At 40.3% G+C, this 24,655-nt stretch overlaps 1 protein-coding gene across 3 annotated transcripts in view; it reads left to right on the top strand.

The window, feature by feature from the left end:
• LOC104586384 (beta-amylase 2, chloroplastic-like) overlaps window positions 1–21,975 on the top strand; it is a 57,905-nt gene extending 35,930 nt beyond the window's left edge. For 2 of the 3 annotated variants that reach the window (XM_088889509.1, XM_010243599.3), the window contains one exon: window positions 21,696–21,881. In XM_088889509.1, the coding sequence (XP_088745635.1) occupies window positions 21,696–21,724 (29 nt within the window). In that variant the 3' untranslated portion in view covers window positions 21,725–21,881. Of the gene's footprint in view, window positions 1–21,695; window positions 21,882–21,956 lie in introns of those variants that run through there. The other variant, XR_733447.3, reaches the window with a different exon arrangement.
• The last annotated feature ends 2,680 nt before the right edge of the window (window positions 21,976–24,655 follow it).

The following is a 24,655-nucleotide window of genomic DNA, read 5'->3' as shown; positions in this document are numbered from 1 at the left end:
AGATTGAGAGAACTCAATTGTCAAGATTGCTCTTCTGAATCTATCAAATCAAGCTCTAGGAGATTGTTTGAGTCCATATAGGGGCTTCTTTAAGCGACAAGCCTTTCCCTCACTATTAGGAAGGCCCACTCCTAGTGGCAAGTCCATATAAAGTTCCTCCTGTAGGTCTCCACTAAGAAAGGCATTTTTCACATCCATTTGATATAAACGCCAAGAGAAGTGTGCCACAAGAAACAAAATCACACGGATAGAACTCATTTTATCCACTGGAGCAAACATTTCCTGATAATCAATGCCATTAATCTGAATATATCCTTTGGCTACTAGTGGTATCTTTTTATCTTTCAACAGAGCCATCAGCCTTGTGTTTGACTGTGTACACTCACTTACATCCAACTATAAATTTATCCTTGGGAATAGAAACAAGCTCCCAAGTTTGGTTCTTTATGAGGGCATCCATCTCTAGGTTCATAGTTTCTTTCCAATGAGGTGATTGCACTACCTCTGTAACACTATGAGGAATTGAAACAGAACTGATAACTAAGATATAGGCACAATAAGAGGGTGAGAGAGAATCATAGGAAACATGATTGGTGATGGGATAGTTGGTGCACTTTCTCTTTCCCTTGCGGATGGCAATGGGAAGATCAAGGTCAGGTTCAATGATAGGAGCATCAGTAGGTTCAAGAGGAGTAGGATCAAGGTTACTTGAGTCCAAGGTGTTTAGATTGTGATGGACATTCAGCATTAGGAGCCACCTTTTTCTATTGCCTAATAAAAAACTGTTGCCAAGACTGAGGATGATACACAGGAGGGGGAGGAGGAGGTGAAGTAATAGTAATAGAAGATAGATTGGAAGTAGGAGATGAGTCCAAAACAAGAAGACAAAAGGGAGTCTGATCTTCACTGACATTTTCCCCCTAAAGAGAAGGACGAGATGGCTAGAAAAAGGTGGAGGACTCAATGAATGTGACATCCTTAGAAACATATCTCCTTCTAGATTCAGAATCAAAGCAGCGATACCCTTTTTGAACAGGAGAATAACCAAGGAAAACACATCTGATAGACTTAGGATTAAATTTGTGTCTAGAGGGACTCATATCATGAACAAAGCAGAGGCAACCAAAGACCCTAAGAGGGAGACTAAAAGGTGGCTCATCAGGAAAAAAGAGTTGATGAGGAGATTGAAGTTTGAAGCTCCTTGATGAAAGGGGGAGACTAAAAGGTGGCTCATCAGGAAAAAGAAGTTGATAAAGAGATTGAAGTTTGAGACTCCTTGATGGAAGTCGATTAATGAGGTACACAACCGTCTCAATAGCATCTCCCCAAAACCGAGTGGAAACATGAGTTTGGAACAACAACCCTCTAGCAACTTCAACTTGTCTATTCTTTCCCTCAACAACCTCATTCTGTTATAGAGTACAAGTGCATGAACTCTGGTGGATGACTTTCTTTTCTTCAAGAAATACTTGCAGTTGGTGGAGTACAAGTGCATGAACTCTAGTGGAGTACAAGTGCATGAACTCTGTTTGGGCTTGCCTCGAAGGGTGTGGTACAAAGGCGACTCCTAGAATCAGGAATGTAATATGTTTTACATCACGTTAGCTACTTGAACTATTACAATTAAGGAGGAAAAGAGATTGTGGGCTTTACATGCTTAAAAATGTTTTATATGTTTGACTTTTGTAGAGAACACTAATGTGGGCCCCACGGCTATGGTCCCATTGTGTTCGTAGGGTAGGTGTTCTAGTCATCCTAGGGTTAGCTGGTGGTCAGTTGGTTATTTCAGTTGTTATTTATTTCAGTTTTATTTTGTTCTATTTGTTATGTAAATACTAAGGGCAGACCTGTCCTTTCCATGTAATGAGCATAACCTATAAATACTAAATAAAGTGGCGGCGGCAGAACATTAAGATCCTGCTCCTCCTTTCAACTCTTGTGTTCTGCTCTCTCTTCTCTTTCTCCTCTCTTCTCTATACCTTCTATTTCCGAACCTGAAATCCATTAGGGTTCAAGACTGATAGCAGTCCTGAACGTCTACTTGGTATCAGAGCTAGGGTTTCTCATGTGAGTTTAGTCCAGCCGACCACATGAGAACCATCTAAGGCTGGAAGATGAGAAAGTAGAGTTCGTTGACTGATTCTTGGAGATCGCCAAAGAGTTTAGCAGCTGTTTGAAGATTTGCCACGGTTGCAGAGTGTTGGTGATCAGGAAGAATCAGAGAAGGCTAGGGTTCGGGTAACCTTGGAAGGCAGCGAACAGCATTCTCTTGTAAGTTTTTATTTTCTGAGAGAAGTACTATCAGAGAAGATAGGTTGGACCTATCTAGAAAGGGCGGCCGAACCACTCTAGGGTTTTCTTTCTTCTATTCTCTAGGGTTATGTCTTAACCCTGCGGCAAACCCTAATGCTGGGCCGAACCTTGTGATCTACCTGTGAAGTTTTTCTTAAATTCTCTCCTCAACATTGATCAGTTTTAGGGTTTCATATTAACCCTACTACAAGTCTTATCCGTACGGTACTGCCTGGAATGTGCGGCTGAGAATTTTCTTTTAAGGACTGATTAAAACCCTAATTCTGCTTCAGCATATCAGATTATTCTCCAAGCTGTTTTCAGATTTTTTTTTGGGAGTTTCAAACTATTCTAAGGGGTGAAAACTGTATGGACTGTTGCTGTTGTGTCTGCTAATTGGTTTCAGATCAGACTTATACCTGTTTCATGCACATATACCGTGAATACAGATTGGTTCTATTCTGATTTTTTTTACTGTGATTGATAGTCCAAATGCTGTTTTTGACTGTAGTAACCCTATTTTTTGAGACTACTGGTTCTTGACCGAAATGGAGTTTAAGAATCAGGCAGAAGGCAGTTTTGGGAACAGCAGTTATGGTGGTGTTTCTGAGATAGGTTTTCAAATTACAACTGTAAGATCTGATGGATCAAACTATTTGGAATGGGCCCAATCAGCCATGATGGCTATTGGGGGAAGGGGTAAAGTAGGGTATCTCTTGGGAGATGTGAAAGAACCCTCCAAGGGAGACACCATGTATACCAAGTGGGTCCAAGAAAACTACTTGGTTATGACATGGCTGTGTAATTCTATGCAGCCTCATATCAGCCGAAATTACTTGTGGGCAAAGACAGCCAAGGAGATATGGGATGTTATGAAAGAAACTTACTCCCAACCCCTTAATGTTGCCGGAGCATATGAATTGAAATGTGAAGTGAATACTCTTAAACAAGGAGAGAAACCGGTTTCGGTCTACTTCTCTACTTTGAAGTCCTTGTGGCATGAGATTGATCACTTAGAGACTCTTGAGTGGGAGAGTCCCAAAGATGCACAAACCCATAGAAAGCACATCGAGACAAACAAGGTGTTTGAGTTTCTAGCTGGCCTGAATTCAGAGTATGATATTGTGCGGCAACAGATTTTGACTAGAGACAGTGTGACCCTCTCTCAGGCATACTCCTTAGTGCATAGTGAAGAGACCAGGAGGAAAGTCATGATGCAACCTCAGCCTCTTACGCCGGCCCTTGCAGCTGTTAAACCCAAATCAGGGGGTGATTCAGAGAGAGACAGGAAGAAGGAAGATAAAAGGGATGTGGTATGTGAGCATTGTAAGAAACCTAAACACACCAAAGAAACATGTTGGAAGTTGCATCCTCATTTGGTCCCGGCAAAGTTGAGAAGCAAGAAGGGTAATGCTCATGTGGCCGTGCCTACTGATTCAGCATCCTCATCTGGCACAAGAGGCACACCCTTAGAGACCTTAGCTGCAGTTCGGGCTGCTCTAATACAGTTGGAAAAGGAAGTTGGGAACTCAGCTCAGTCACCGCAGTCACCATCAGCCCCTACTACATCTTCTTTCGCACATTCAGGTACTCGAGCCTCAGCCTACCATGCTTCAGCTCCAGGTACTACTGAACCCTGTTGGGTAATAGATTCAGGTGCATCCGACCATATGACTAGCTTGCCTTCATTGTTTACCACTTATCATTTATCTTCTGGCAGGGATAAAGTATCTATTGCTGATGGCTCTCTTGTCCCCATTTCTAGCAAGGGTGACATCAAACTGTTGGATACTATCTCCTTGTCTTCTGTCTTGCATGTCCCTAAACTTGATACTAACCTTCTTTCAGTTAGTAGTATTACCAGACATATGAACTGCTTAGTAACTTTCTTCCCTGACCGATGTGTTTTTCAGGACCTGGAGACGAAGAAGGTGATTGGGACTGGCCGTGAGACGAATGGGATCTATCTGCTCGGGGAGAGTTCTCGTCGGGAAGAGTCAGTGGATAAGAAGTCACTTGTTTCTCAGATTGTGAGTCCGGTTATGCTTTGGCATAACCGATTGGGTCATTTGTCTTTTCAGTCCTTAAAGAGTCTGTTCCCTACTTTGTTCGAGTCTGTTGAGTTGTCCCAGTTGAAATGTGAAAGTTGTGAGTTTGCTAAACATTGTAGAAACTCTTATTCATTGAGTAATAAAAGGAGTAATAGTTCTTTTGATATTGTGCATACTGATGTTTGGGGGCCATATCACATCCCTTCTATGGGTGGGTACAGATATTTTTTGTTATTTGTTGATGACCATACTCGGTTTTCTTGGGTTTATCTTATGCGTTCACTAGATGAGGTTGCTGCCCTAACCCAAAACTTCCACCAAATGATCCTAACCCAGTTTGATGCCAAGATCAAAGTTCTTAGATCTGATAATGCAAAGGAATACTTTGCTAAGCCATTGGCATCTTACCTTCTTAATCATGGGGTTATCCACCAGAGCACTTGCCCTCATACACCTCAGCAGAATGGGGTTGCAGAAAGGAAGAATAGGCACATCTTGGAGGTGGCTAGAAGTATTATGTTTACCTCCAATGTCCCTATTCGCTTCTAGGGTGATGCTATCCTCACGGCGATATATCTTATTAATCGGGTTCCTTCCCGGGTTCTTGATATGAAACCTCATTTTTCCCTTCTATACCCAAATGAGGAGTTGTTTATTGTTCCCCTTAAAACATTTGGTTGTACCTGTTTTGTTCAGCTTCTCGGACCCCATCACTCCAAGTTCGAACCAAAGGCCTCCAAATGCATCTTTCTTGGTTATGCACAAACTCAGAAGGGTTATTGCTGCTATGATCCTATCTCAGGGAAGAAGTTTGTCTCCATGGATGTCACTTTCTTTGAAGAGACACCCTTTTATTCTCGGGTTTCTCCTCAGGGGGAGAGTAGTGAGAGTGGGGATTTGGGTCCTTTTCTTCAGGGGGAGCGCAGTGAGGGTAGGGTTAATACTTTTGGGGTTGTTCCTTTACCTATTCCATTGGGTGATGAGGGTTGCAGTAGTGAGGGTGGTCAAAGGGATCAGGAGTTGAGAATCTATCATAGGCGATGCAGGTAGGTTGATCTCGGTCATCATCAGTCCAGGCCAGCTCCAACCTCTTCTGCGGCTCCAAGTCCAGGTATTACACTCCCAGGGCCCACAAAGACTCCTTCCATTGTTGCCACTTCACCTCCTGCAGACGACCTTGGCCTTCCCATTGCCATCCGTAAAGGAAAACGGCATTGCACCACATCTACAGCCCACTGCATTTCCCAGTTTTTATCCTATGATCGCCTATCTCCCTCCTACAGGTCCTACCTTACTTCCGTTGCTAATGTCCCTATTCCAAGAACAGTGCAAGAAGCCCTATCAGTCTCGGAGTGAAGAGGTGCAATGCAAGTTGAAATGGATGCCCTGTTGAAAAATAATACCTGGGAGCTAGTTGATCTGCCCAAAGGAAAGAAACTAGTTGGATGCAGATGGGTATTTACTGTGAAGCACAATGTGGATGGCTCCATTGAGAGGTACAAAGCTCGGCTAGTTGCAAAAGGGTTCACCCAGACTTATGGTATAGATTACTTGAAGACATTTGCCCCGGTAGCCAAGATGACCACCATTCGAGTTCTATTATCTCTTGCAGCAAGCCACACTTGGCCTTTGTACCAAATGAACATTAAAAATGCTTTTCTGAATGGAGACCTGCAGGAAGAGGTTTACATGCAGTTGCCTCCTGGATTCTATGATACAGAGACAGGTAAGAAGGTCTGCCGACTCAATAAGGCATTGTATGGTTTGAAGCAGTCACCTAGAGCTTGGTTCGATAGATTCAGACTAGCCCTTGGGAAGTTCGGTTATGTACAGGCCCAGTCAGATCATACACTGTTCATGAAGAGGGTGGAGTCCTCTCTGATACTACTTGTAGTATATGTTGATGATATTGTGGTGATAGGAAATGACAACCATGAGATTGAGTCCCTCAAACAGTTCCTTCATCAAGAGTTTGAGGTGAAAGATCTTGGTGCAATACAGTATTTTTTGGGTATTGAGGTTGCTAGATCTAAACAGGGGATCTTTGTCTCTCAAAGGAAATATGTTCTAGATCTGTTAGCGGAAACTGGAAAGTTAGGTGTCAAGCCTGCAGATACACCCATTGAACAGAACTACAAGATTAGTGCAGAGAGTGGGGAGCCTCTTGAAGACAAAGTTATGTTCCAGCGATTAGTGGGAAAGCTCCTATATCTTTGCCTCACTCGACCAGATATCAGTTATGCAGTTAGTGTTGTCAGTCAGTACATGCATTCTCCTAGAACCACGCACCTTCTTGTAGCAGAAAGAATATTAGCATACTTGAAGAGATGCCCGGGTAAAGGTATATTGTTCAAGAACAATGACCACATGAAGGTGGAGGTCTATACGGATGCCGATTGGGCTGGGAGTGTTGATGACAGAAGGTCTACCTCTGGATATTGTGCTCTTGTGGGAGGTAACCTTGTCTCTTGGAGGAGTAAAAAACTGAGTGTTGTCTCCCGATCTAGTGCTGAAGCTGAATACAGGTCAATGGCTAACAGAGTGGCTGAAATTCTATGGCTGAGATCACTACTTGAGGAGTTGGGTATTGAGTATGAGAAGCCCCTGATGCTGTATTGTGATAATCAAGCGGCTATTAATATAGCACACAATCCGGTGCAGCATGACAAAACTAAATATATTGAAGTTGATCGACATTTTGTACGAGAGAGGGTCTCATCACAAGAAGTGTGTCTCCCGTACATCACATCCAACATGCAGCTAGCAAATATCCTCACCAAAATTGTACCAAGGAAGAAGCTAGAGGCGGATCTCTCCAAGTTGGGAATGATAAACATTTATTCCCAACTTGAGGGGGAGTGTAGAGAACATGATGTGGGCCCCACAGCTATGGTTCCACTGTGTTCGTAGGGTAGAAGGTGTTCTAGTCATCCTACGGTTAGTTGGTGGTCAGTTGGTTATTTTAGTTGTTATTTATTTCAGTTTTATTTTGTTCTATTTGTTATGTAAATACTAAGGGCAGATCTGTCCTTTCCATGTAATGAGCATAACCTATAAATACTAAATAAAGTGGCGGCGGTAGAACATTAAGATCCTGCTCCTCCTTTCAACTCTTGTGTTCTACTGCTCTCTCTTCTCTTTCTCCTCTCTTCTCTATACCTTTTCTTCTATTTCCGAACCTGAAATCCATTAGGGTTCAAGACTGATAGCAGTCTTGAACGTCTACTATTTTATTTTTAAATTTTCATTTGAATATGCTTTACATGTTAAGTTTATGTATTTTAATTTTAGATAATAGGTTTTTAAACCATTAATTTTAGAATTTAAGTTTATATTTCTTATTAATATTTATTTATTTTTTGGCATCTTTTTGAATTTTCTAACTTTTTTTTATTTTTTAGCATTTTTTTGTATTTTTGCGCCTTGCTTCAAAAAGGTGCACCCTTGCGCCTCTCACCTCGGGCGCAAATTGGCCCTTGCGCCTTTTTTGCACCTTGCGCTTTTAAAACACTGTTCTCAACATATTTTCTGTACTACTCCCCATCTTCTGGATCTTTCCATTCTAAGGCCTCCAAATGATCCATTTCTTCCCATAGGAACTATAAGGAAAAGAAGTACATAGCTACAGTCCTCTCTCCCTGACGCAAACTACAAGCTTCCCTATGGAGCTAATAAATCCTAGCAGTGTTTTTAGCTTAAGAATAGTAGTGTGAGTCTTGTGACCTTATCCTAAATATCCTTAGCAGTGGATAATAACATGTAGTTACAGGCTATATGTGGCTTTATGAAGCAAACCAGCCACGACATTACCATCAAATTGTCTTGCTCCCATTTAGTAAACTTTGGGTCTTCTAATTTAGGCTTAATTTCCTTTTCGGTGATAAAACCCAGCCTACCTCTTCCTCCAATGGTGAGCTTAGCAGATTGGGACCATTCCAGGAAGTTGGTTCCATCAAGTTTCATAGTGGTTATCATGCCACGGAGGTATCCACGTTTCCTGGAAGCACTTCGTGAACAAGTGAACATCCTTAGTGTAGAGAACACTGATGTGGGCCCCACTAATGTGGTCCCCACTGTGTTCATATGGCAGCATATTTCTGTTAGTTATATCAGTGTTAGTTGGTAGTTATTTCAGCTTTATTATTAGTTTATTTACCATGTATAAGGGCAATTCAGCCCTTTTACAATTAGTCAACATATATAAATATTAAGAGTGGGTCGGCTGATGTCTAGACCAACCCTCTCTCTTTTCAAAAATCTCTTTGTGTGCTTCTTCTCTTCTCTCCTCTCTTCTTCTTCTCTTTTGCAATTTCTTTGTTCTTTTTCTTTTGAATTCAAGACTGATTGGTGTCTTGATCGACTACTTGGTATCAGAGCCGACCTAGGAGCTCTTATGTTAGTCTAATTAGATTGACTACATGAGAATCTCCTAGGTTTAGAAGTTTTTCAACAAAGAAGGAGGATCGGCTGATTCTTGGAGGTTACTGGTAGTGTGCGGCTGCTACTAAGAAGATTGTAGAAGGCTGGGAGAGTTCCAGTAGTCAGGAAGAATCAGAAAAAGCTTCGGATCCTCAAGATTAGGGTTTTGCATCAAACAAAAGGTGGCGGCCAGAGATTTTCTTTCATAAAGTAAGTTTTTTCTTGAGAATAACTTTAAAAAAATCATCTTGGTTTATTTGGAGAGGTGCAGCTGGAAAATCTGTGTTTTTCCTTTAGGGTTTTGAGAGAAAACCCTAAAATTCAGAACTATTGTTGGTTTCAGATCAGATTTTGAACTGTTTCATTTAGAATTCTGTTTTCTTTGTTCTTTGGAAGACCTAGGCCGGCTGTTATCAGTTGTTTGGGTGCTGCTTTTTCTATTACAGTAGTTAAAAAAAGATTTTTTTTATTAATTCTTGATCAAGAATGGAGTTCAAGAATCAGGGGGAAGGTGTTTTTGGGACTAGCAATTCTGGTAACATGTCTGAGAATGCCTTTCAGATTACAATTATGGAGTTTGATGGATCAAACTACTTAGAATGGGCTCAATCGGCCATGATGGCCATTGGGGGTAGAGGAAAACTGAGCTACTTGTTGGGAGATGTGAAAGAACCAGCTAAGGAGGACCAAACTTATACCAAATGGGTTCAGGAGAACTATTTGGTTATGACATGGTTGTGCAACTCTATGCAGCCACATATCAGCCGGAACTATTTGTGGGCAAAAACAGCCAAGCAAATCTGGGATGTCATGAAAGAGACTTACTCCCAACCCCTTAATGTTGCTAGGGCTTATGAATTGAAGTGTGAGGTTAACAACCTTAAGCAAGGAGAGAAACCAATCTCGGTTTACTTCTCTACCTTGAAATCTCTGTGGCATGAAATTGACCACCTACAAACACTTGAGTGGGAAAGTCAAAATGATGCACAAACTCATAGAAAGCAAGTTGAAACTAATAGGGTTTTTGAATTCCTAGCTGGTCTGAATCCTGACTATGATATTGTGAGACAGCAACTACTAACAAGGGACAGTGTGACCTTATCTCAAGCCTACTCCTTAGTGCATAGTGAAGAGACTAGGAGAAAGGTTATGATGCAGCATCAGCCCTTCCCACCAGCCTTGGCAGCAGTTAAACCTAAGTCTGGGGTGATACAGAGAGGGATATAAAGAAGGAAAACAAGTGGGATCTAGTGTGTGAACATTGCAAGAAACCTAAGCATACTAAAGACACATGTTGGAAGCTGCACCCTTATCTAGTTCTAGCAAAACTCAAAAATAAAAGGGGTAATGCTAATATGGCTGTTAATACTGATTGTGCATCCTGATCAGGCACAAAAGGCACACCTCTAGACACCCTAGCTGCTGTCCGGGCTTCCCTGACTTAGTTGGAAAAGGAAGTTGGCAATTCAGTTCAATCATCTCAGCCGCCATCAGCTCCTCCAACATCATCTTTTGCTTATTCAAGTACTCGGGCCTCAGCTTATCATGCTTCAGCTCCAGGTAACACTGAACATTGTTGGGTAATAGACTCAGGTGCATCTGACCATATGACTAGCTTGCCATCACTGTTCACTACCTATCACTTATCTTCTGGTAGAGATAAAGTGTCCATTGTTGATGGTTCCCTTGTTCCTATTTCTAGCAAGGGAGACATCAAGTTATCTAATACCATTTCCTTATCTTCAGTTCTGCATGTTCCTAAGCTTAATACTAACTTTCTTTCAGTCAGTAGCATTACAAAGCATCAGAATTGTTTAGTAACTTTTTTCCCTGACTGATGTGTTTTTCGGGACTTGGAAACAAGGAAGGTGATTGGGACTGGCCATGAGACGAATGGGATCTATCTGCTTGGAGAGAGTTCTCATTGGGAAGATAGTGAAGATAGGAAGTCTTTTGTTTCTCAGTTTGTTAGGCAGGTTATGCTTTGGCATAATCGGTTGGGTCATTTATCCTTTCGGTCTTTGAAGAGTTTGTTTCCAAATTTATTTGAGTCTGTTCAGATGTCCAATTTGAGATGTGAGAGTTGTGAGCTTGCAAAGCATTGTAGAACATCTTATTCATTGAGTAATAAAAGAAGTAGTAATTCTTTTGATATTGTGCATACCGATGTTTGGGGCCCGTATTACATCACTGCTATTGGGGGGATACAGATATTTCTTGTTGTTTGTTGATGACTATACCCGTTTTTCTTGGGTTTACCTTATGCGTTCTCGAGATGAGGTTCTTGCTCTGATCCAAATCTTTCATCAGATGATTTTAACCCAGTTTGGGGTCAAAATCTTCAAATCTGATAATGCGAAAGAATACTCTACCAACTCATTAGCCTCTTATTTGCTTGATCATGAGATTATTCAGCAGAGTACTTATCCTTATACACCACAGCAGAATGGGGTTGCTAAGAAGAAGAATAGGCACATATTGGAGGTGGCTAGATGCATTATGTTTAACTCTAATGTGCCTATTCGTTTCTGGGGAGATGCTATTCTTACAGCAGTGTATCTCATTAATCGAGTTCCTTCACGGGTTCTTGACATGAAGCCTCCATTTACCCTTCTATACCCCGATAAAGAATTGTATATTGTTCCCTTTAAAACATTTGGTTGCACTTGTTTTGTTCAGATTCTTGGGCCTCATCGTTCCAAATTTGATCCTATGGCTTCCAAATGTATTTTTCTCAGTTATGCACAAAATCAAAAGGGTTATTGCTGCTATGAACCTACTTCTGGGAGGAGATTTGTCTCTATGGATGTTACTTTCTTTGAGGATGTACTCTATTATCCTAGGGTTTCTCCTCAGGGGGAGAGTAGTGAGAGTGGGGTTAACTCATCAGAAATTCCTTTACCTGTTCCATTGAGTGATGAGGGATGTAGGTTGTCAGAGGTGTCAGGATTTGAGAGTTTATCACAGGTGGTGGAGGCAGGTTGATTTCGGTCATCAGCAATCCAGGCCAGCCCCAGTTCCTTCTGCGGATCCAGATCCAAGTACCACAGTCCCTTTATCAGATCCAAGTCCCATTGAGATATCTTCCACTGTTGCACCCTTACCTCCTTTGGATGACCTTGACCTCCCCATTGCAGTCTGTAAAGGAAAACGACGTTGCACCACATCCACAGCTCACTACATTTCCCAGTTCTTGTCCTATGATCGCCTGTCCCCCTCTTATAGGTCCTTTCTCACATCCATTGCTGATATTCCTATCCCCAGAACAGTGCAGGAAGCCTTGTCAGTTCCTGAGTGGAAAGATGCAATGAAGGTTGAAATGGATGCTCTTCTAAGGAATAATACTTGGGAACTAGTTGACCAGCCTAAAGGGAAGAAACCGGTTGGATGTAGATGGGTATTTACTGTGAAACATAATGCTGATGGTTCCATTGAAAGGTATAAGGCTTGGTTAGTTGCAAAGGGATTTACTCAGACTTATAGTATAGACTACTTGGAGACTTTTTCTCCAGAAGCAAAGATGACCACTATTAGAGTTTTATTATCCCTTGCAACCAGTTACTCTTGGCCCTTGTTCCAGATGGATGTTAAAAATGCCTTCCTCAACGGAGACTTACAGGAAGAAGTCTACATGCAGTTACCTCCTGGATTTTATGATGCAGAGACAGGAAAGAAGGTTTGCTGGTTGAATAAAGCCTTGTATGGACTAAAGTAGTCCCCCAGAGCTTGGTTTGATAGATTTAGACAAGCCTTTGAAAAATTCGGCTATGTACAGGCCCAGTCAGACCATACATTGTTCATTAAGAGAGTGGACTCTTCCTTGACTTTACTTGCTGTATATGTGGATGATATTGTAGTCACAGGGAATGATAACAATGAGATTGAGTCTCTTAAACAACACCTTCATCAAGAGTTTGAGGTGAAATATTTGGGAGAGCTACGATACTTCTTGGGTGTTGAGGTAGCTAGATCTAAACATGGGATTTTTGTTTCTCAAAGAAAGTATGTTCTAGATCTATTGGAAGAAATTGGAAAGTTGGGTGTTAAGCCTATAGATACACCTATTGAACAGAATCACAAGATCATTGTAGAGGGTGCAGAGCCACTTGAAGATAAAGCTATGTTCCAACGGTTAGTTGGAAAACTCCTCTATCTTTGTCTCACACAACCGGACATCAGTTATGCAGTCAGCGTTGTCAACCAGTATATGCACTCTCCTAGAACTACTCACCTCCTTGCAGTTGAGAGGATATTAGCATACTTGAAGAGGTGTCCAGGTAGAGGTATATTATTCAAGAATAATGATCACATGAAGATAGAGGTTTATATAGATGCTGATTGGGCTGGGAGTGTTGATGATAGAAGGTCTACCTCTGGATATTGTGCTTTTGTAGGAGGTAACCTTGTCTCCTGGAGGAGTAAGAAACAAAGTGTTGTTTTTTGTTCTAGTGCTGAAGCTGAATATTGATCTATGGCTAATGGTGTGGCTGAAATCCTATAGCTGAAGTCATTATTCGAGGAGTTGGGTATTACTTATGAGAAGCCCTTAATGTTGTATTGTGGTAATCAGACTGCTATTAATACATATCATAATCCGGTACAACATGACAGAAATAAGCATATTGAAGTAAACCAACATTTTGTCAGAGAAAGGGTTTCATCTCAAGAAGTGTCTCCCATATATCACCTCCAGCATGCAGCTCGCAGATCTTCTCACCAAGGCTGTTCCAAGGAAGAAGTTAGAGGCAAACCTATGCAAGTTGGGAATGACAAATATTTATTCCCAACTTGAGGGGGAGTGTAGAGAACACTGATGTGGACCCCACTGATGTGGTCCCCACTATGTTCGTATGGTAGCATATTTTTGTTAGTTATGTCAGTGTTAGTTGGTAGTTATTTCAGTTTGTTATTTCAGCTTTATTATTAGTTTATTTGCCATGTAAGCAATAAGGGCAATTCAGCCCTTTTACAATTAGTCAACATATATAAATATTAAGAGTGGGTTGGCTGATGTCTAGACCAACCCTCTCTTTTCAAAAATCTTTTTGTGTGCTTCTTCTCTTCTCTTCTCTCCTCTCTTCTTCTTCTCTTCTGCAATTTCTCCGTTCTTTTTCTTTTGATTTCAAGACTGATTGTAGTCTTGATCGACTACTCTTAGAAGCTTTCATTCCTTAGCCAGGAATAATTGTAAGAGTCACATAGAGTTCCAATGCACCACCGACACACAACAAGGCCAAGGGAAGAGCCAACACACGACTAAAGATGCAACAACAACCCCAAGAATAGTTTGGACTGCAAAGTATAGGAAGAAGAAAAAACACCAAAAAATTTCTAGGGTTCAAAAAATTACGGGACCACTTCCTGTCTTCCTAGAAATATAAAGTGAGCCAAATAAAATTGGTTTGAAGGAGAAACATTCCATTAAATGCGCTGAAACAGCCTCAAACTCAAATTTGAATTTTTTATGAATTTCCTTTAGGAAAAATCATAAAAAATCACAGAGATTTCACATGGAGGTGAAACCTATACCAAAAAAAATCCCTAAATTCAGGCTGATTTGAACCATACGAGTTTCAAGAATGGTGTCTGCCACTTGTACGGGTTGTTGATGTCATCCGGCGGCGGTCTAATTTTAGTAGGTTGCCTTGAGGATAACAAACACCAACAAAAGCTCACTCTTATTCCAAATGACTTTTAGATCGGACATCCTTTTAAAGAGGCTCACCACCAATTTCAAGTTCTCAAACCCAATTATACTCTCTCCATCACAAAAGATCAAAAATCATGTGCAAATTGAAGATGAGTTACCATAACTCTATCCCTCCCCATCATCCAACCTTTATATAAATGCAGTTGATTAGCTCTAGAAATCAATCAATTGAGAACATCCGCCACCAAAGTAGAAAGAAATGGGGAAAGGGGATCATCTTGTCTTAGACCTCTAATAGCTGCAAAGAAATCTACCACCGACCCATTAACAATCACTAAGAAGTGACTAGATTGCAAATATCCCTTGATCCACTTACACCACAAATCTCCAAAACTACAATTTCTCAAATTGTTAATTAGAAACTCCTAGTCCACAAAATCATAAGCTTTCTCCAAGTCTTACTTGATTGCCACTCCATTTTTCCTTGATCTTTTTTGACCCTCTACACATTCATTCGCAATAAGAATTTAATCCACAATTTGCCTGTCCTTTGAAATTAAGAGATAATTGAAGGATGTACTTTCTTGATACCTATGCTCTACTCCTTCCCCTTTGTTGTTCCTAGTTAAAGAAGTCTGGTCAAGGCCAATTCCACCTAAAATTGCTAGTTTTTGTTGGGAAGTGTATTATGGTAAAATTAATATTGTGGACAATGTACAAAAAAAGAGACCTTATTCATGCTTGTCCCCCAATTGGTGCATTTTATGTAAAGTGCAGAATGAGGACTGTTATCATCTACTGATTTCTTGCTCTTTTACAGTAAATATTTGGAATTGGGTTTTTATGCTATTTGGGTACAGGTGGAACCTGCCTCCTGAAGTAAATCTGCTTTTTGATCTGTCTTTTTATGGTTGGCCAACAAAGAGAGGGAAAGTAATGTGGAAATGTATTAGGGAAGCCCTCTTATGGACCATTTGGGAGGAAAGAAATGCCAGAATTTTCTAGGAGGAGAGAAGTATTGCTGAAATAAAGGATTGCACACTGACAAGGGCAATCCTTTGGCTAAAAACTACTGATCTCTTTGCAGATTACTCTAGTGATGACCTTCGAAGGAGTTGGGCAGCAGTGGCCTCCACATCATCCAAGAAAAATAGAACACAAGCAAGTTGGTTACCCCCTCCGGAAGGAGTTGTAAAGTTGAGCTTTGATGGGAGCAGTCAAGGCAATCCAAGGCCTTCGGGTATAGGAGGGATCTTGAGGAATAAGGATGGCAACATTTTGTCCTTATTCTCAGGTTCAGTGGGTTATGGAGACTCTAAAACAGCTAAGATATTAGCTGTGGTACAAGGACTACAGATTTCCAACCAACTTGGAGTGACTAATTTGATAGTTGAAGGAGACTCTAAGGTGAAAGTGGGATGGGTGTCGGACCCAAAAACTATTGTTTGGGGATATATGGACATCATCAAAAAAGTCAAATGGCTTACGAGAACCATGTCAGTTAGCTTTCAGTGGGTTAGTAGATCGGCAAATGCTTTGGCAAATTCTTTAGCTAAACAAGGGGCTTAGGGCTTAGGGTGCTTCATGCTTGTACTATTTCTATCTGAAAAGAGTTGGGTTTGGAACCACCTTTAAGGGGAGGTAACACATCGTGCCTCCTATTAGGGTGCTTCATGCTTGTACTATTTCTATCTCTATTTAATAAAATACCATTCGTTCACAAAAAAAGGATGCACTTTCTTGATCCTTAGAGACAACACCTTAGCAGTTATTTTATAAATGCTAGTAACTAAACTTATTGTTCCGAAGTCTTTTCAATGACTAGCATTAGTTTTTCTTGACACTAAGGTAATAAAAGTAGAGTTCAATCCTAGTTTAATTATACCCCTCCTATGAAATTCCTTAAGCACTATAATTAGATCCACCCTGATGATATTCCAACAACCTTGGTAGAAAGCCATTGAAAATCCATCTAGGCCTGGTGTCTTACATCTGTCCATGGAAAATACTACTTTCTTAATGTCTTCCTCAAACCTTCTTTCCAAGAGTTGGACTTGAGAAGCTTCTAACATTTTCCTAATCAAGCCCTTTAATTGACCACCTTTCATTAAGAGGCCTTCTATAAATTGATTTAAAATGATCCACAAAGGCCTTTGCTATCTCCCCTTAATTTGTAACTCCATTGCCATCTATCTCTAAAAAATAGATTAAGCTCTTCCGCGTTTTGCCATTAGCAATTACATGAAAAGACCTAGTATTACCATCCCCCTCCTTAATCTACTTCTCTCTTGAGTTTTGTTTCTAGCTGATTGCCTTCCTTAATAGAGTCTCCTTTAGTTCCTTTTTCAAATTCATCCTTAATCCCCTATCTCCCTCATCTATAGAACCCTCTACTTCCCATCTATTTCCTCAATTTGTAAAATCAAATTAGCCTTCCTCTCCTCTAGTCTCCCAAACTACAACTTATCCCCCTCTTTTATTTCTGTCTTCAACTTTTGTAACTTCATAAATCTCAGGCCCTCCCACTTAGGATATTGTTGTTGGTTACTCCACCAATTTTTTGCCTTTTGTTTAAACTTTGAAGTTAGGAAGTGTAAGGCACATATTTTCAAATCTAAAAGGGGTTGGGCCACCTACAATACCCTACTAAAATACATAGATAAGCCAATGGTCAGAAGTGATTCTAGGCAGAGTATTTCTCAAAAGACCATTCCAATTTTCTTCCCAAGCAAGAGACACTAGGAATCTGTCCAGGCTAGAGCATAAAGGATTTTCTTGAAGATTTGACCAAGTAAACCTAGATTGCTCCAATGGAATATCTCTCAAGTCAAAGGAATCAATAAACACATTGAATATTCTCATACCAATTACCCTTTGTCTTGTGCTATTCATCTCTTTTGCAAATCTAACCAGTGTTTTAAAAGCGAAAGGCGCAAGGGCCATTTTGTGCCTGAGGCGCAAGGCACAAGGCGAGGCGTGCGCCTTTTTTGAGGCAAGGCACACAATTAAAAAAAAAAGCTAAAAATTAAATAAATAAATAAATAAAATTATAAAACATAATATTAATAAAAATATAAATTTTAATTTTAAAATAAATGTTTTAAAAAACCTATTATCTAAAATTAAAATACATAAAAATAATATGTAAAGCATATTCAAGTGAGAATTTAAAAATGAAATCAAACATATAAAACATTTTCAAGCATATAAAACCCACAATCTCTTTTTTCTCAATTAAATCAAGTAGCTAATGTGACATATTACATTCCTAATTCTACAAGCCGCCTTTGTGCCATGCCCCTCAAGGCAAACCCAAACAAGTCCATGTTAGGGTCTTAAATTCTGATTTTTCACACAAAAACTAATGATTTTATAGTTTTAATTGCTTTTAAGAAGATATTTTATTAGGATGAATGAATTGACAGCATTACCAAATAGGGGGTTCTCGAAGCTCCGGTTTCGCTCACGAAGGGGTCTGGGGGCAAAGCCCCCAGCCTAGCCGCTAGACTCAAAAAAAGGAAAAGGCGTCAAATTTTCAAAAGACACACGCTAGGGCCAAGGCACAAGGCGCACCAGGCGCATGCCTAGTGGTGCGCCTTTTGAATGGGCTGCGCCTAGGACCTGGGCAAGGTGCCTACCCTAAAATGCACCTCGCCTGTGCGCTAAATAACTGAATCTAACCACATCAAGATCACCTCCTAGACACCATAACCCATTCCACATACCCCTTATATCTGCTAACTCTTCCCACATCAGATTCCTTTCCCTATAAGAGTTTGGCCTGTAAACATTGGTTAAAACCCATTCAAACTCATCTTGAACATTTTTCAATTTAACTAACACCGTAAAACTCCAACTCCTCAATGCACTGTACTACATCTTCCTTCCATATTGTTGTTCTCTTAAAGCTCCCCAAGATGGAGTAAAACTCCAATTAACATCTCTTTTACCCCAAAAACTTCTTACCCATCTCCTATCAAGCTCATGACTTTAGACTCTTGAATTAGGAGAGTATCAGGCTTTTCCTTTCTGAGTAATTCCTTAATTGCTTTCCTCCTTGTTGCTAGAAGTGACATGAATCGAGTTTTTGATGAGCTATTCAAGCTCAGTTCATGAAAAACTCAATTTGGCTCAATTTAAACTAAGCTTCCAGTCAAGCTTGATCCTAATGAAGCTCAAATTGTGAGGCTCACGAGCCTAATCGATCTTATATTATATAATAATATTTTAATTATATAACAAATAATTTTTTATATGTATAGTTTTTACATGTATAATTTTTTATTTTTTATATGAAGCTTGGCTAACTATCAAGCTCGAACCAAGCCAAGCTCAAATAGCTAGATATTCAGCTCGGCTTGGCTTGAATCCACCCCTACTTGTTGCACTTCCTAACCCCTCACATTCCAGCTAAAAATTTTCATTGTACATTGAAACTTAACCCAAACCTAACCTCTCCTTTATAGACCTACTTTTCTTCTACCTCCCCTCACACTTAAGTCTTTATCCCCTTCAATATCATTAATTAGCTTCTCCACTTCATTCATTTTCCTCCTTGCTCCTTCCCTTTTCTTATAAAAGGATTTCAGTTCCTTAGGGGAGCATACATCTAATCCCTCCCCAGACCCCGCATTGGCGGGAGCCTCGTGCACTGGGCTGCCCTTATCTATAACTATCTCTTCCTCCAACCCCAATTCGTTAGTATGCCTTTTACTACAAATGGTTTCTGTCTTCATCCCCATTCTTTTTCCCATTTACATCCTTCTTTCCCTTTTCCACCAAATCCCCCTCTGTTGATCTTGTATCCCCTTATCTGCCTTCCTTTTCTCTTCCACTTCCTCTCCTAAATGTCTAGAACTGCCCCCTTATGCTCCTTATTACTCTTTATAAGTTCACTGCAAACTCCTCCAAACCTCTCTTCATTATAGTTTAACACTGCAAACTCCTTCAAACCTCTTGGTTCACATTCCTATTACATTCAGCCTGAGCATTTTTGAGAGTAACCTTGAGTGCATCCTTCTGTTGCAACCTTGATCTTGTTGTGGGTATTTTTGTTCGATTGCTTTTCCACCGTCCAGACACAGTGCTCTTGCCACTGATTCGTCAATAATCCCCCTCCTCTTTGATCATCATGTACTCCCCTGCTTTATTTGGTCTAAACTCTTTTCATCACCATCTAATCCGGTTTGCACCCTGATTGCATCTTCTACTCGAGCTGCATCAGTCTCCCACACCTCACTAATTTTTCTAACTGAAGCTTACCACACTTAATCCCCCTCTGGAAACTGCGTAAGATGATTCTTTCCAAATTGAAGAGGTCTGACCGTCTGACAAGTGATAATCTTCCTCTTGCTCAAGCAAAACTTGAACTGTACCTTCCACACTGCAAGTACTCAATTCAGCATAGTACTAGTTTCTTTGTCTTCCTCATGTTTAATCCAATCTCTACCAGTCCTTCCAATCATTTTTGCTTCTTGAGTAATTCAGATTAGGTCAATCCTGGTTGGGACTTGGGAAGGTGAAATTTTACCCACTGAAATGACCCTGATATTGATCCCTGGGACCTGTTAACCATTGATGGGGATGATGATAGACCAGCTCTGTCATCCACCATTACTTAGCCTTCTGCCTCTGGTATGTAAGGGTTAAGTTGTCACATGCTGATGGCCTGACTACTAGTTCACCCAGTTGGGAAGGCCTTAGATCCCACCGTTCAATTAAGCTCAAAAGAATTTAAATTCTTTCTTTAAAATGGAAGATGGAACATTTCTTCTCCTCTTCTCACCTTTCCAAGTTCCTCATTTATCACACCCAACAACTCCGCTTTTCTGCCACATGGCCTCCACCAAGCCACATCAGCACCATTTTCAACCTTCAGCCCTTCTCCCCACAGTGTCGCTTCATCTTCTGAAGCTACCCAGTCTTCTCCATCTCCCTTTGGTGAACAACTCTAATGCTCATGGGATCGATTCTGGATTTGCTCCCACTACCTTTTTCCACACAACATGAAGATCAAGAAGGTTTACAGCTTCTGAAACTCCTCCACAGACTCGCAATCTTGTCTATAAAACTTGGTCCGTCAACATCGAAAGGAAGACTGAGGATTTTTAGCTCAATACTTCCTTCCCCCAACTCCTTTTTATTGCAGGATGGATTCCAACTTTCAATCATCACCATACCTTCTCTGGTATTCAGCCTGACCTCAGTCTAAGCATCACCTAAGTCAAGGATGGCTTTCTTCTATCAAACGGCAGCAACCATGGTGATTCTTTGGTATGTATTACCTTCAAGATATCATCCAGCAGTCCCCTCCAGTCCCCCACCATTACTTTCGGTATCGCTGATGCACCACACAACACTTCCTCCTTATTCTCTTCCTTTTCATCTTCATGTTGTAAATCACCTGGATTGGTAACTACCGCTACTGAAACACTGTTCAAATTCTGAAAATACCATCTTCTATGCGTACACTGCTCCAAAGCCTCTGCTACGTTGATTCAACCCTGTTTTTTTCTTCCCTCTGGAAAACACACAATCTGCCTTCTTCCATTCCCAAAAGTTTCCATAAGCATTATAAAGAATCTCCTGCTATTGCATTGTACTATTATTAAAAATCTTTTTAATTCCTAATCTCGCCTTGTCCCAAAAGTTTCTTGTAATATAATCATTTTGTTTCTCATTTTTTTAAAGATAAAATTATCCTGTTTTGGTTCTCCACAAGTTCTCATGTTCTACGCTGCATGACTCGTTGCTTTATTTGTTAATGCTTTATTTCCTAGATAATAGCCCCTGTTATAAGCAGGAGTTTCAGGGTGTCTTATTTTTAGGATTAAAGGGTCCTCCATTTTATCTGATGCATTTGAAGTTTTCAATGCCTATTTAGACAACAGCATTTGTACAGTAATTGTGACCAGTTTGAACACCTAAATTTTGCTATGTTGTGCAGTAATTCATTAAACATGTGCACAGCTTTTTTGTTATTGCATTATTTCTAGTGTGTGACTATTATTTTATTTTAATTTATTTTATTTTTAGGGGGGGGGGGGGGGGGGGGGGTACTTCTGTAGTATATGGCATCAGTTTTTCAATTTATAGAAAGTTTGCGTAGAAATAAACTTAAGTAGAGTTGTTTGATCGAATTACCGAGTTTTGTAATTGTAGCATTGAGAGTACATCACTGGGAAAGAATTATGATATGCAGAAGTAGATAATGTTCTTGCTCTCTCCAAAAACGTTACATTGCGGTATTTGAGTTCTATGATTGACATGTCTCATTTTGGCAGGGGAAGCCGTTCTCGATCTCCAGTTGTAACAGAATAGCGGTTCTCATCAGCTTCACAAATGATCAATCTGATCTACACCTACTTCTCTTCGTTGCAGGTGTAAAAAATATTGTTAGCATTGAATTAAGGATCTTATGAGTGTAAATTAAATCACATCAAATGAGAAAAATAGGCGTTTACTTTTCCCATTCTTTTGTACGTTTCCTTGTTCTTTTGACTAAGAAGCTAACAACCTTGGTCATACTTGTTAAATTGGAGCAGGATCTGCTGCGCACAAAACCCTGTGTGAATGCTATGAACAGAACACTATAGGAGGAGCAAATCTCCTTTGGCAGCGGCTTTTCCAACGGTATAGAGAAAGGTTTAATTTAACCCAGCAGCGGCATAGAAAAAGGATTAATCCGGCAGTTCTCATGAGAGTTTCATGGCAGAAACCCCTTTCTCCCTTTTCCCAACGCAAATTCCCTTTTTCTTTCACAAAAAAAAAAAAACACTCCCTTTTATTTCTCCTCAACCCTAACCTAAACTGACCCTATGATACCCTTGACCCAATCCATCCTGACCCCTTTTCCACTAACCCAAAAGGGTTTCTTGACACATCGATCTAACATGATAGACGGATGGGTATGGGTGGATTTCCAAGTGAATGGATTGGGTGAGTCAAATAAGTTGGGTCAAAATTGTCAGCCCCAGTTGTGTCCTGTTCATAGCCTGCACACATGTTCGTGGCATATCCAGACTTGTCAACTCACACTAAAAGATCAAGCTTTTAAAAAAGCCAGTAACGATCACCAAAAAAAATAATAAATTACAAGGTCTGTGTGTCTCGATCTCGGGGAATATAGAAATTTCATCCTCTTCGGTTCCCTTGTGGAAAAGATATCTACTTTTACATGCAAGCGACCAACAAGTTCTTTTATTTCTTTGGCACTAATAGTAATAAAACATAATCAACAGGCCTCAAAAAATGAATGAATGAATGAATGAATGCTGATTCCCCAAATGCTTTTTCCTTTGTAATAAAACACATCAAGAGCCATCACTTTGTGACTTCTTGAGCACCATCTGCCCAGTGTCATCCTTCTCAAAAAGACGCTCAATTAATTCATCCCAGCTTTCCCTTGTCCTGCTTTTCTTAGACGGACCCGATGAAACTAATGAAGAAGCTTGCTTGGTTGTGCCACTGGAATTTTCCTGCTCATCAAATGTTCCATAAGGAGAAGGGGAGTAAGCATGAGGGACGGCCAACTTGACTGCCCGCTGTAATGCTGCCTTGTACTCCTCAGTGTGCTCTCTTGCAAGAGTCTCCCGGCGCTCCATCCTCTGCTTTGCTGGAATCTCCATAATTCGATCTTTCTCTATCATTAACTAAGAATTGGAGGAAAATTTCTCAGTTCTACAGGGATGATGAATGTTCACAGAGAGAGAGAGAGAGAATGGTTTAATACGGTTTGTTCATAATTCTGTCAAAACTGAAAAGAGATGTACATGGTTGAGTAGAAAAAATAATGTATTGACTTTCCACAAGTGGGGAGAGAACCAGTAGAATCTACTGTGTCATGAATTTATGCAATAACTTAAAAAGAAACAAGACGAAGAATGATAGCAATTCATTTATCCATGAGGCCCAGAGAACTTGATCTAATTCTTTATACATCTCTGATCAGTGGAAAGAAACACAATCTAGGTGTTCATACATCTCTGATCAAAGGATCAAAATGGCCAGTTATTAATCAATCCTCTGGGTATGGTGTTCAGTTCTTCAGGCCCAATGGGAGAAGGAAATTTCCAAGGACTAAGATTCTTGAACTTCTCCATAGCCTCTGTTTTCTACCAATGATCAATCCTCTGTTTTCTTTTGCTTTTTATCAAGATTGTTGGCAGATCCTAGAAGCTGACTTGATGGAGGTGTTTTTTGAATTCCACCGCCAGGCACGAATGCTACCTTCCTTGCTCTAGTGCCCAAAAAGAGAGGTGAAAACTCCAAAGGATTTTAGGCCCATAAGACTAATTTGGAGCCTCTATAAAATCATTGCTAAAGTTTTGGTAGGATGATTGAAATCTGTGTTACCATTGGTAATCTCCCAAAACCAATGAGCCTTTGTAGAAAGGAGACAAATAATAGACCAAATCCTTTTGGCAAATGAGTGTGTGGCTGAAAAGAAAAAACGAGGGAGAGGACTAATTTGTAAGCTAGATCTAAAAAAAGCCTATGATATGGTGGATTGGTCCTTCCTTCTACTTCTTTTGGAAAAGTTTGGATTGGACAAGAGATGGAGGAATTGGATTGAAGGACGTAGTAGCTCAGTACATTTCTCGATTTTGGTAAATGGAATAGCTAAGGATCTTCTACCCAGCAAAAAGAGGTTTAAGGCTGGGAGACTTCATTTCTCCTTTCCTTTTTAACTTTGTGGCATAAGTATTAAGCAAATGGTTGTTAAGGCTGATCTAAATAATTTGCTTTGAGGATGGAGAGTTGGTAGGGAGGAGATTGTTGTCACTCACTAATTTGTAGACGACTTAATCATCTTTTATGAGGAATGTAGTGAATCCAATGTGAGGAACTTAAAACTTCTAGTTGATTGTTTGCAAAGGGTATCAATGCTGAAAGTGAATTGGGGGAAGAGTTGTGTGACAGGAATTAATATGGGAGAACAAGATATTCGGGAGGTGGCAGAAATACTAGGTTAGATTAGGAGTTAGCCCCTAGAGTATCTTGGTATGCCATTGGGGGGTAACCCTAGGTCAAAAAGCTTTTGGAAATCGATAATAGAAAGGTTCAGAAAAATGTTAGCATTTTGGAAGAGGAGTTACATTTTTATGGGAGGAAGAATTACTCTGATTAGATCCACCTTAACCAACTTGCCTACCTACTTCCTTTCCACCCTTAGAATACCGATCAGGATTATAAAGAACTTGAAGAAAATTAAGAAAGATTTATTGTGGAAACCGGGGGATGA

Source organism: Nelumbo nucifera, chromosome 6 (genome assembly GCF_055504915.1).
Source record: "Nelumbo nucifera cultivar China Antique chromosome 6, China Antique-T2T, whole genome shotgun sequence".
NCBI lineage: Eukaryota > Viridiplantae > Streptophyta > Magnoliopsida > Proteales > Nelumbonaceae > Nelumbo > Nelumbo nucifera.
The sequence above is the reverse complement of the archived record's forward strand: the minus strand, read 5'-3'. Positions and strand labels throughout refer to the sequence as shown.